The 13,885-nt window shown below is 33.6% G+C and overlaps 1 protein-coding gene across 6 annotated transcripts in view; it reads right to left on the minus strand.

Annotated features, from left to right (window-relative positions):
* Positions 1-704: 704 nt before the first annotated feature.
* Positions 705-13,885, minus strand: part of LOC117681472 (sacsin-like) — a 166,813-nt gene continuing 153,632 nt past the window's right edge. For 3 of the 6 annotated variants that reach the window (XR_010710894.1, XR_010710895.1, XR_010710892.1), the window contains 2 exons: positions 2,651-13,256; positions 725-1,429 (listed from right to left, as the gene is read on the minus strand). Coding sequence is in view for 2 of the 6 variants with exons in the window: in XM_066075676.1 (XP_065931748.1) it covers positions 3,178-13,256 (10,079 nt within the window). In the remaining 4 variants the exon portion in view is untranslated. Of the gene's footprint in view, positions 1,443-2,644; positions 13,257-13,885 lie in introns of those variants that run through there. The other 3 variants (XR_010710893.1, XM_066075680.1, XM_066075676.1) reach the window with 3 other exon arrangements.

Here is a 13,885-nt window from a genome sequence, read left to right on the forward strand (position 1 = left end):
CAAAAAATGCTTTCTTCGATGAATCACGGGCGATAAAAAGGTAGCGTCATTGCAGAAAAATTGCATAATCGCGTAAATGGGTTGTGTAATTTTTTGTTTCCAATGATCAGTACCTTTATAACCCAAATGAATCATCAATGACAGTTTGTTATTGTTTATATTTACATCTTTCTTTTCACTGACTAAAGAATTGATCGTAAAGAGTAAGTAAAGATAACTAAATTATTGTTACTTTCTGTGCATCAGTACGTTAGATAATAGAAATTGCCAAGTCGTCTTACATGGGAATTTTGAGTTTTGATATCATTATGATTATTTAGTGCAGTTCGTGATTGTTCTTAGGTTGCTGGAGCTTTTGACTGATTATTTAAACAGATTATAACTGGATTTTGTATATTTCAGTCCTGTCAATTTTTATATAGATCTATAAATAATTACAATAAATTTCCCGAAGAAATGGAGGGAACCATACAAAGTTTTTGCAGCAAGTTATCTTTTTCCAAGCTATAGCTCACATTGCTTTAAAACTTTAATTATAATGATTTCTTATCATATTCTATCTTTCAACACTAATCATCTCCGAATGTATCTTATGCCATTTGTCTAAGATCACATCTGTGTTTTGTGTATAGTAAATGATTATCTTGTTTAATTCATAAATCTATCAGCGTGTAAATGAAAGTTGATGCACTAATTTTCATTAACTTTTTATTCATCACTTCATATAAAATAGTAAAATGTAGAATATGATGCAATTACACAATGTATAATTATCATACAATAGTATCATTTTTACTACTTTTTAAATACTTCCTTTTTATACAAATAATGTGCAGTATGTACATGTAAAAAAGAATCATTAGGAAAGTGTTGTACAACGTCAACATATAACATACACAAAGAACATAAACATGTATTTAACAATGATATCAAAGTTACGTTATCACACCAAAAATGACTTTGTCTTCTTATTTAGAAACTCGGACACGGATTTCTAAATAAATAATTATTATTATATTTACTCAATCAAGTTACCCTCCACATTTTAAAGTAAAAGACATGTGATATGGTTTAAAAATATTTTTAAAAAGTGATATCGATAAAATATGATATGGAATTTAATAAAAAAAATTTACTTTGTTGTAGTAAATATTCTTATAGCATCAATCAATTTTAGACAATAACATTATTGATGAACGCACATTTAGTTCAATTAAAGACACAACATAAACATAAAAAATCCATGTAAAAGCAGTTCTGCAGTTCTATATACACAGCACTTGTTTATTTCAGGAAAAAAAAACACTCCATAGATTCACCTTACTCCATGGATTCACCCCCACTCCATGGATTCAGCCTATACAGCATTGGTTAACTTCAAGGGTATCCTCGTCCCATCTTCGCTACGAACGGCATCCAGGTCACCCATCTGAACAAGTTTCCTAAATTTATAAGTATTCCTTTCAGACGTAAGACATACACTATTTAATAATTTAGTCATTTCCAGGTACTTATAGCCCTCTTCCCCCCGTATTTAGTGACCTTTCCATGCATGCACGGTATACCTCAAATGGTTATCGTAAGCATAAATAATAAAATTTTCACACACTATTTTCCTTGAATACAAGTTTTTAACATAATCTTCTATTTGCTTCCAAAGAAGTTTTTCCTAAATATATTAACTGAAAAAATATTTTAATTGAAATTCCAAAAACACATTCCAACTAGGAATACGGATATGACACAATTTTGCGAATGCTACATACTACACAGGTTGTGCTTCCACATCATTTTTACAGATCATACCATTTCTCCGAAAGGAATTCGCTAGTAATTTTAAGAAAAAGGTTGCTTCTCAATTGGAGCCCACTATGCAAAAGTATTTCAAACAAGAGGCCCATGAGCCATGTTTTTTACCTGAAGAACAATAATCAGCTTAATAGAGTTATACATACAAAATATCTGGACAATGCGGTAGAAAAGATCCTGTATAAAAAGATTATTAATTTTTTTTTTCTCAAGATGTTCTTATGTTTAACACTTTATTGAGACCTAAATACTTCCGGGATTATGATTTGAACAAACTTAACCAACATTACCTTAATGAACTTGCTTCTTCAATAGTTTGAACTTGCTTCTTCACTAGTTTGAACTTTTCTGGCCGAATGGTTTTTTCATCAGATTTTTAAAAAAATACCTACAAATTTTTGTTAATTTGAATTTTTAAGAGGGTGTGGCCCTTACTTTTAACAAACAAACCTAAATTTTCTTCACCCAGTTATGCTTTTTGCTAAGTTTGGTTGAAATTGGCCCAGTGGTACTTTGTTAAAAGTTGAACATGTGAAAAGTTCAAGGCCGGAAGGACGGAGACCGGACAAAAAGTGATCATAATAGCTCATTTGATTGTTTAAAGTTTACTTTAACAAGAATTGAACTTAAACTTTATTAAAGTTTGCTGTTTTATGTAAATTGTAGTTCATGTAAATTCCACATTAAATGATTTTGTTTACTTTATCAGCAAAAAAAAAACCTTCTATAAATACATCAACTACATGTATGCTTTAATTCGACCGTGCACGAGAAACATCAAACTTTGAATATTCATTATTATTTCAAATAGTACAGCCCTTATTAAAAAAAAATGTATTACCTGATAACATATACTGGCAACTCGGTGTTTGATATCGATGTTGCAGCCCGGAGGTCGAATTCTGCTTCGATGTTACGTCTAAATCATTTTCCTGCATGTTCATGATGAGAACCCATTTACACATTAGACTGGAGCATCTTCCGTTTTCTAATTTTTCTGTTGATCCTATTATTAATCTAATTGAAACTAATATACTTTTCTGTACAAACAAAACCAATATAAATGGAACAACAATAACAACATTCCCTCAGCTGAATTAATAAACCTTTGATACAGCAACTTCCATTGGTTGTTCGCTTCCATTTTTGATTAAAAAAGTGATTGGCAACTTATCTGCATTATAAAAAAACATGCCGTGGTAATCAATTTTGAGTACTTTTGTTAAAATATATATTGGTTTAATCTCCTAAACATTGCTTTTATTATCCTTAGGGTTTAGCTGTTCTTAGCTGTTCATAATCTCCATATTCTTCTGGATAGATGTTTGTGAAGTCGTTTTTCAAATTTTGTAGAAAGTCTATCGAAAATTATGTTCCAATTACTGGAATAAACGGTTCTTTTGAAAGGTTTCTTTCGTCTATTTTACATATGCCAAGGTTGTCTAATTCTCGTTCTATTGACATTGGCGAAAGAATGCATTTCAGTAAATCCGGAAGATGAATAATATTTTCTTTAAAGGGCTTCCCTAGGTATCCATTCAGGGTGATTGCAACCTGCTTGGTAAAGTTTTTCAGCCAAGTAGAATCGTCTGGATTTCCAGTTGCTTCAAAATAAATACATAAGTTTGCCACTTTAGTATCACTGCTTTCTATAACAGAAAACATTACCCTTTGTCTACTAGTATTTGACAATGTTTCATTTTTGTACGTCATAACAGTTGTTAGCTTGTCGACGCATTTTACTTCGACTAACTGAAGTTTTTTCCCTATTTCAATTTCTACAGCTTCGTCACAAAAACAGTCATTTTTGTATTGCTCATCTCTGATAAGTCTGCATACACCACCAAGAAAATTTTCAGAGTGTATTAGTGCTTGTAAATGTTGTGCATATGCTGAAGGTATTATGTTTTGTTTACACTCCGCATCTAACTGCTCTATCACAACTCTCGAAAGTAAATATGGTCTATGCTTTTCTGGAAGTCTACATATTTCAGACACTGGATCATAAACTTTCATACCCAATTCTTTAAATCCAACAAAGTAATCCATATCTGGCATGTTGTTTCCAATCCTGTCTTCTAACAGTCTGTTATCAATAAATATTAATGCACTGCTCTGTATCAAAGCATTGTTCTTGCCAGGTAAATATAGAACTGACACATTGAAATCAATTACATCATCTGTTTTGAGTTTTGAAAACAGAATTTTAACTGCCTTATATGCACACGATCTTTCGTTTGGCTGGAGAATTTTTCCTTTTGACTTATTCCATATCTCAACGAGCACATTTGCTATAAGAGTATATGTTAAAGATTTTGCTGCCCCATTTTTTTCAAAAAGGGAATGGAATTGTCCAAATTCCGACGAAGTCTTAAACAAATAAGGAGGTATTTCTTCAGGTTCATTGATACTTAAAACAACCTGCTCTGGTGCAACAAATATTTTTCTCTCAATGATGAAAATGAATGGAATATTTTTCAAACAGCATACATTTTTGTCTATTAATTTATTCTGCAAAAATGTATATATTTGTGTCATCATGCTTGTGACAAATTCTTCAATTTGGATATTTTCAGAGCAAAGTTTTTGAATATTTTTGTTAAGGGCATTACACACATTGACTGTATGGTTTAATACAGTCTCTTGGCATGGTTCTTTTTTAAACCCACATTTCTCTACGGCAACTTGTAAATCAATGCTGGACATCATATTTGAAATATCAGTTGAAATAGCGTCCATCACCGTCCACACTAAAAGTTCGTTTGAGGGCAATGTTGTATCATGGAAGCAAATGAGCCGACTTTTTCTTTCTCTTTGGGGAACTATGGTTAGCAAATCATTATGCATTTCAAGTGGAATAAGGAATTTTGCATCTTGAATTTCCTGAAACGAAAAGTTTTGAGACACCATTTGGTCTGAAAAGAGTATTTGAACCATGCGTTTAGAGTTTTCCTTAACAACGCAAGTAATACCGACCTCATTTGCCAATGATTCTAACCGATTTGCAAAGTCTAAAAACATATCTGTCGTCATGCAGTTCTTCATTCCACAACATAGTAGAAAGTGCTCCCATTCCCTTTCGTTAAATGGAGACGGGGGAAGTTCAGATGGACTACAGAGTTGATTATCTGTCATGAAAATTTCTTTATGTGGGTTATAGAATTCACATGCTCTTGCCAACCTGCCATTCCCGACTGGTATGAAAGCAATTGTTTGCAATAATACTCTAAACAAATCGGTTTTTTTATTCCTATTATACAATAATTGAGGAAAGATATTGTTCTTTATGAAGACAACGTGTTGCAGAACAGCTATAGACGGTACTTGATTGAAATGAGGCAGAATGTAATGAATGTATAACTCCATAGCCGTCATTGTAATACAGCCCATGTAGGCGAAAAACTCTGATGGTACCCTATTCTGTCTAATGAATACTTTTGTAATACGCACTCCAAATATTTGCAGACCACTTTCAGGCATTTCTTCAGGTAACACAATAATTTCATTTCTTGACAATGCCATAAGCTTGTTATCTAGACTACAGTATAACGGTAAGTCTCGAAGTTTCTCTTTGCAACTTGGATTTTTCTCAAAGATATCAATATGCCTGACAAAATATTCTAGCATTTTTGCACAAGCGCTTTTATTAAGGTTGAGAGTCTTTCTATTTTCATATATACAATTCAATGTATCTATAGCACTTTCTAATGTAGCAACTAAATATTCCGTTATTTCTGAAATATGGTATTGACCTAAACTTTGTCCCTTTTTAACGTTTGATAAACATTGTTCATCCAACACTGGTACATTCATCTGAATCAATGCCAATTGCTCAGGGCGGTCAGATTTTGGCAATAACTTTAAAACTTGTTTTCCCTTTCCTAAAGGATAGAGTTTGTCAGCGCCATTTACAGACACAGGCAAAAAACTGCATAAACCCAAGTTCTTTAACAATGAGCTACACAGATTTTCAATAGGACTTTTTTCATGATTTTGTTCCTTCTTTATTGTTTTGTTTTCTACTGCATTCTGGTCATAAAACTCCTTTTTAAGAATTTTGAGATTTGTACAAAGGAAAAGCCAAAAACGCACAATCCACTCATTATTTGGCAAATGTTCTGATTTTTTCCCCCAAGATTCCACTGTCCCTCTGCAAAACTGTTCTGGGACATTGTCAACAATAAGACTTGCGAAGTCTTGAATTCGAAGATTTTTAACGAACTTTTGAAATAAATCAGATTTGTACAGCATGTCATATTGCCTGCTATGTACAATTTTATTTGCTGATAGGGGCAGCAAATGTTTTATTGGTGTTAAAAATATTTGATTTTTCTCTTCGAATTCATGAATGGTCTTTGCTTCTGAAAGTAGAAGAGGGACATTTTGAAATTCGGGAGCACTTACGTCTTTGTCTTTTAAACAATAATCTAAAATGTGACAAACTGCATTGATTCTTTTGAATCTTGTCTGGGACACATCTACGTTTACTTGTCCAATGTTACATTTGTCGCCCTTTTTCGATATGTACGACTTAAGAAAATGCAACACATTTCTCGGTGAAACAGTTTGGACATTTATTTGAGCAGCTTTCATACTATGGAAAATCTGCATTGGTGAATCAATTATTTTCATTCCAAGGTCTTTAAGAACATTCGAAAGAAATTCGGATTTTCGTGAAGTCCATTCCATTGAACCTCGTTCACTGTTATTTTCAAATTCTGATTTTATGTCATCAAAATAAGCTGGAAAGTTTCCAGAATGCATTGGAACCCATTTAATGTCTAACTGTTCTGCTTCTGAAGTTAATTTCATTGCTTTAGCTTTTTGTGTTTTTTCGGAGTCCTTTTTGTCCTGTTTGACTTGTGTCATTTCTAGGTTTTCGTATTCTTTTTTTACAATGGGAAAAACACAGCAGTTAGAATCGATAATGCAGTTGTAAAAACTTTCTGCTGCATGTTGCCAAACTTTAGTTCTAATATTTCCCATGCATGGAAACGCATTGTAGAACACATTCAAATGACTCTGGGGTTGTGTGAGACAACCCGGGATAAAAAGGATTGATTTTAAGTGATGTAGAAAAGAAACATATGTAGGCACAATAACGTTTTCGATTAAACATCTGTTCCAGCTCGCCTTTAAATCTTCCTCCTCAGGCCACCAAATGTTTTGACGTGCCTCATGATCTAAAGCAAAGTGTCCGTTTACATGAACAGGTAAACCAGTGTGCAAAGGCAGTGGCAAAAAGCAGTATGCTCGAAAGTCTTTTAGCTCTTTATTGACATTTTGATCACCTTCATTCTGTGTTAACCGTTCGTTTTTTAAGTTAAATGCTATCCCCGAAGTTGGTAATAAAACTAATCGACTCTCTGCATAAGCGTTTTGAATTTGTGATGGAATTAAACTCTTATTCATAAAGCCAAAAGCTGTGACGACCAACCATTCTTGTGCAAACTCATTATTAATACGAATGTTCAAAAGGTACCTTATCTCCTTTCTTTTCACTTCGCATGCATACGACGAATTTTGCGTTAAATTTTCTTGAACGTTTCGGGCTAACATTTGAAGATCTTCTTCCTCTGATTTGTTTGATATTTCGGCAGTGACTGTAAACTCATTTTCCAACGATCCATCTTCATTTACTGAAGAAATTCTTATTTTTCTAACATTATGGAGAAAGATAAGACATTCTGCTATCTCAATTTTCAACATATCCAAAATAGCATTCAAATCTACACAACTTGTAATGTGATGAGACAGTAATGAATCGGTATTGCATCGAAGTGGAAATCGGAACAAAGTTCCTCGAGACGAATTCCAAATCTCGCTTTCCTCTAAAAAGCATGGCATAATGTCTGTAAATTTCTTTTTTACCATTTCGGATGCATTTGGAAATTTTCTCCCGGTTTTATTTAAAGAAGGATCAGAAATATATTTTTGTTGGGGATCAAGCACACAGTATGTATCCAATTTATTTTTCAAATCTCTGGTTAAAAATGACGGAGCGTCTGTAAGATGATAAACAACATTGAAACCAACTCCATATTGCCCTGTGGATGTGGGGTCTTCTCCCTTGCTGCCTATTCCTAATTTCTGAATCCCTTTCATGTCTTTTTCAGTAAATACACTATCATTATAAACACATAGAGCAGGGCCTTGTAACTCTTTCCAATTGTCACTGAATATGTGCTCAGTTCCATGAGATCTGAAATCTTTAATGAAGTGCATCTCCGTAGCTCCTGCATCATCGGCATTTTGAACTAGTTCTTTTAATATACTTCCTTGTGGATACCCATCTAGAATTCGTTTGATTCGACTTGCTAGATCCTCATGTTGACCAAAGTCCTCACCAAATTCTTCAGAATCATCCAATATACTCTGGACTCTTTTAGATTTGATCCCTGCCATTTTTGCTACCTTAAGAGATATTGTTGCATTTAGAACTTTCATTGATTCCGTTGTAGATATCCAATCAAGATCATTAATACATAAATCACTGACAGGACAAAAAAATCCATTTGCATCTGGAAGGAAAAGATTTTCAACTGGAATAGATTGAAAGTCGCCAAAAAGATTTGTTATTCGAGAAACCAAACCTAATGTTTCCTTTGACAACATTTGCCCATTATTTTGAATTTTGATTCGTGATAGGGCGTCAATGATCTCGCAAGGTTCGAAAAAACTTCTGACTCCACATTTTTCCATTAAAGGAGTAAAATATCCAACACACCACGGTCTTAATCCATAAAAAAACGGGCTGCAGTCATGCATCAATGAAAAAACAGCTTGTTTTGGATAGACAAATTTTTTTTCAGTAATAATACACGGCAATTGCGGTAGTTCATTACAAACAAAATCTTCGATATCTGGCTCAGTCAATCTTTCAGACATTGTTCTATAAAGGTCTCTGCACATTTCTTCAATTTTTTTAACTTGGGCATTTTCCGGTATTTTTGTCATTTCCATGAGTTGACATTGAAGAGTTTTCATGTCAATATCTTTTTCTGTTTTCAAACCAAGCGGTTGTAGGTCATTTATAACAATCGAAAAATCGCAAAATTTTCCAAGAAGGGGTTTTGAACAGCCTACTAAATTAAGTAGCCTGGGGAGGTATAAATTGCATGGTGTTTCAAAAAGTTGCACGCTGCTTATAACATCTTTGTGATCGAAACATTTCATATTTTTCTGCATCGATGTATCGATAGCCCATTTAATAGGTGGCCAATTATCTGGTTTTTGTTTCACAGGTAGGAAAGGTATATCAGAGAGTTGAATCCAAAATTCTTTTGGAACGTTTTGTCTAATATAATTGACAATATTTTTTGAGCGAAGAAAAGCACATTCAGAGCACTTTGTTGACAGATTACTCACCGTCATGGTTTGCATTTTTAAAAGGTCAAATTGTATTTTGTCTTTTATCATTCCAAGATTAACAAGAACTTCCAAGTCTTTTTTATTACAAAACAATTCTGAAGGAAATCTTCCATCTTCTTTTGAAAATAATCCAGAAACCAAAGAGCGAGGGTCAACTAGATCTGGAGGAGACTTTCGCAGACCTTCTGTGCATGTCGTAATACAATTACAATCCCTCAATGCTATTAAAATGCTTTCATCTTTTGAACGAAGCGCCCCTAACACTATTTTATCATAGTCGTTTCCAGAAAACTTTGCTATATTTGGCAAAAATGATTCAGTGATAAATTTCTCATAAGAAACCACATGTTTTACAAAAGTATTCCCATGGGTAGCTTCCAATTTTAGGTAAATCTTATCTGGTATATCCGTGATGATTTTCCCGTCTAATGGATAATCTTTAAAGATATTAAATGCAATACCTTTTAGATGCTCATCTGACTTGATCTCTAAATGCAAAAATATGCATTCTTGAAAGGTTTTATATCCTTGATGCGTTTTGAATACGGGCAACAGACGTTCTACAACAGCTTTAAAGAACTCGTCTTGTAATGCTCTCCATAATATATCTTCATCTGTTGTTGGCCACAACTCATAGCCCGAATAATTATCTGCTGCACAGTTGTTGACAACAATTAGAAGTTCTAAAATAGCATCTAATGTTGCATCAGAAAGTAGAGAATTATTCCAAACAGATTGTCGTGTGTTATCTTTGTCATCTTCAGTTCTAGTCAATAGTCGTTGACGGTCAGAGGAAACGGCAAAGGTTCCGTTAACATGAAAAGCGAATGGGCTTCTAATTGGTAATGGTAAAAAACAAAACAGGTGACCTGTTTCATAAAATCCGAACTTGTTCAAAACAGGTTTCCTTGTTCCAAGAAATACAGGAGAAAGATGTCCATCAGATATATCTACTGGAATTCCAACACTTGATAGTGGAAGCGCATAATCACTTTTGTTCTCATGGAAGAGTCTCAGGGATTTACTATGTCCAAGTGCCCATGATACTAGCCAATTAGTTTCCTCATGAAAAAAGGAAGTGTGATCAATCCAAGAGTGACCTTTACTAGATAAGATTATCTTTGTCTGGAATGTTGCAATAAAGTTTGATGAATGCATTTCTGAGATGCAATGTTCGGACGCTACCTTTAATATATTGTTTTCGAACTTTTCAAGTGTTTGTCGACATGTTTCTTCTTTTGTGATTGTAAGTACCAACTTCTTTTCTTCGTCAGGATTTTTGCAGTCTCTATTTACGTGAAAATTTTTGATCTGTTTTATGTTCTGTGTAAAAAGAATCATATTTCCACCAGTTTTGCAGAACTGTTTCATTAGTTTTTCCATTTCTTTCGGAGAGTATTCTTTGTTGCTGATTTCGCTTGTCCTTGATTGAGATTTTGTTCGGAGAGGGAATCTAAATAATGTTCCTTCATACATCTGGCCTTCTGCAAAAACTGATGATCTAAATCCAAACACATCCTGGTAAGGTATAAACTGATCCACAAATTTGCGAAGCATTACACCATTTTTCAGATTGAGCTTAATCCCTGGACTTCTTTTGTTTACAATTGCATCTCCCAAATATTTGCCGTGTGGATCTAAATACACCAAGTGTGTTCCACTAACAAAACTGGGAACATCCGTTAAATTATATACTGCATTAAATCCCAAACCAAATTTCCCTATTTTTGTTGTGTCATGCTTTTTTGTTGCACCACTTAGTTTCTGGATGTTTTCAAAATCACCTGGCTTAAAAAGTGCATTGTTGAAAGCCCATAAGGCTGGCCCTTGACATTCTAACATTCCAGAGTCCAACAGACAACTTCTAGCATCTTCGTTTTCCCTTTCATCGTAAAGAAAATATATTTCAGACGCACCAGCATCATCTGCGTTTTGAATAAGTTCTTTTGGAACAGAAAGACCATCTGTGTATCCTTCTTCTAAAAGACGATTCAACCGCTTTGTAAGAGGCTCCGATTGTCCAAATTCAGAACAAATTTCTTCAGCGTCTGATATAGTACACTTTTTCAATGACTTTACACCAAGCGTGTTAGCAATTCCTTTGTCAATTTTTGAATGAATTAGGCATACACTATCTTCATCTGTAAATGTTTTACTTAACCAATCTGAATCCGAATATGCACATTCTTGAGCAAATCTGAACTCCAATTTATCGGAATCCATCGTTTGTATTGGCACTTTGATTTTATTTTGTATACCAGCCAACTCTTCTTTCGTTAGCTCTGACAACTTTTTAAGAATTTGTTCTACTTTTATTAAATCCTCATTGCTGTCCGATTCAGTGTTTTTCTCCTGATGAGATTTTTCTATTTTTATGAGACACTGTACAAGTAGATCACTTGATTGACTCTTTTTGCAACCAAACTTTTCAAACAAAGTCCTCAACCCAATGTATTCTTTTGGCAATGGGATAAAGTACGGTTTCAAATCCACATCTGATTTTTTGTGTTCAATGTAAATTTTTCTGACTGGCAAAAACCCTTTTTCAGTAAAAACGCAATTGGTTGGTAGATTAACAAAATCGCTCTGTTTTCTCCCTGCCAAATACTGATAAATTTTTTCCATCATAAAGCTATATCCAGTGTGTTCTTCCTCATTGTAACACATAACTACTTTGCGAAAATGTCTGATCACATCAGACAGCGCTGGTTGTTTGGATGTATCAATAAATTCCTCCCATTTTTTTTCAGCTGTTGGGAGGACTGATCCAATAATAAATAGATACTGTGAACTATATATTATCTCAAAAGAGACAAAATTTTCTGAGTTTGTGTACCATTCCATTGACTTTGGATAGTTTGTGTTTCTCTTATCCTGAAACGGCACAACTTTCAATCTGTTAATTTTCTTGCAGAGAGATTCAACGATTTGAGGATTCTGTCTTAAGACTTGTAACAGGGCATTAGATTTTCTTTCTTTCGAGACTGTCGAAATCATTTCAAAGTTTTGACATGTGTTAACAATATCTAGCATAAACTCTGGACTTTGACATCTTCGAAACGTCAGATTGGAAAGAAGAGACATTTTTTTACGACGCTCTTCGGGAAATCTTGACTCTCCAAGAAACAATTCTTTAAGAACGCAATCATTTGGATCATATAGTTCTTTTGCACTGCAAAACTGTTTTGTTTCACTTTTTATAAATTTTAGTTGATTAATGATTGGTTGAATCTTCTCCCAATTTCTAATTTCTGATTTTTTCCTTAATACATAATAACAAAATTTGCGCTTGTCCCCATCAGTGACGTTTAGAAGTAGTTTCCCATTTTCTTCTAGCCAATTCTGTACACAGTCATTTAAATCAAACTTGGAGGCATTCAGCTCTTGTAACAATCTTTCTTCAAGTTTGTTTGTAGACATAATTATTTTCTTTGGAAATTGAATTGGAAAATCCCTGTTTCCAACGTAAACTCTGTCACATTGATCCAAAGATGTGTAGCCAAAACAAACTGTGTGAACACTTGAAAAACATTTGAATATGTCCAATCTGCGTAAGTATGATATCAATGATTTTGGAATTGAACCTGGTAAGAATTCTTTGAACCATTCTTTTTCTGTATCAGTGCTCCGATCGTTAAATAAATCCAGGTCATTTGTAATACATCTTGCCAAAACTTGACTTTTTCCCTCATTAGTATATTCTTGAACAATTCCTCGTCCTGGCTTAAGCAAAGGATTGTCATGAAACGCAATATCCACAACCCAAATCTTAAAATAGGCCAAAGTTTTTATGTGAAAGTCATCAATGCCTATCCCACAAATAAACGAGTCAGACACCTTTTTCAATTGATCCGAGTCTTTAGTTTTAACAAGACACAACTCTTGCACAGGGTCAATAGAAATTAGTTTCAGATTTGTAAGATATCGCCAAACTTTTGCAAGCCATATATCTCCAAAAATAGCACTTGAATGTCTTTGCAGCATTGGCTTTTCAGTATTCATTTCTGTCTTTTTTACAAGTTCGCTTAAAAACAGAAGCCAGGTATTCGGACACATATTTTGAAAGGCATAGTAACCTACAAAGTAAAACAAAAATTAAATAAATTCAAATACCATTTAGTACAGCTGAACATATTTTGCATTCGGGGATAGGACCGTCTTAAATCATTTATGCCTTATCACATTCTATTAACATGCTATTTAGGGTTTTCCCCCCAGAAGATTTGTTCTTCATACTATCACTTTTATAATCGAGTAACGGTGATTTCATGGGGCAAATTTACTTTTTGATCGGATGGGAAATTATTGACATCAATTCAAATAATTATTGTGTCTCTTTAGGTAAAATAACATTTTACACTTAAGCCTCTCATCCTTTCAAAACTATTTTGTACATGTACTTCAAACATTACTACAAAAACAAACGTTCGTAATAATTATATTATTGGTCATTTATATACAGTGAATAGAAATGATAGATGAACAAATAAAATAGGAATATGTCCTCTTCAAAAGAAATTAATTTTGATAGCAGAGTCAAATTTTCATTATGCTGCTGAAAGTTAATAAAAATTTAAAACGCTATTTGGCCTTTTAGTTATCAATTTAAAGCCCGTAATCAAACATCGCTATTTAAACAATGATGAAACTGTATGTTTTTGCTTAATTTACCTACATTCAAACCTTAACTCTGTTTCTAAGGAAA

This window comes from Magallana gigas, chromosome 2, assembly GCF_963853765.1.
Source record: "Magallana gigas chromosome 2, xbMagGiga1.1, whole genome shotgun sequence".
Taxonomy (NCBI): domain Eukaryota; kingdom Metazoa; phylum Mollusca; class Bivalvia; order Ostreida; family Ostreidae; genus Magallana; species Magallana gigas.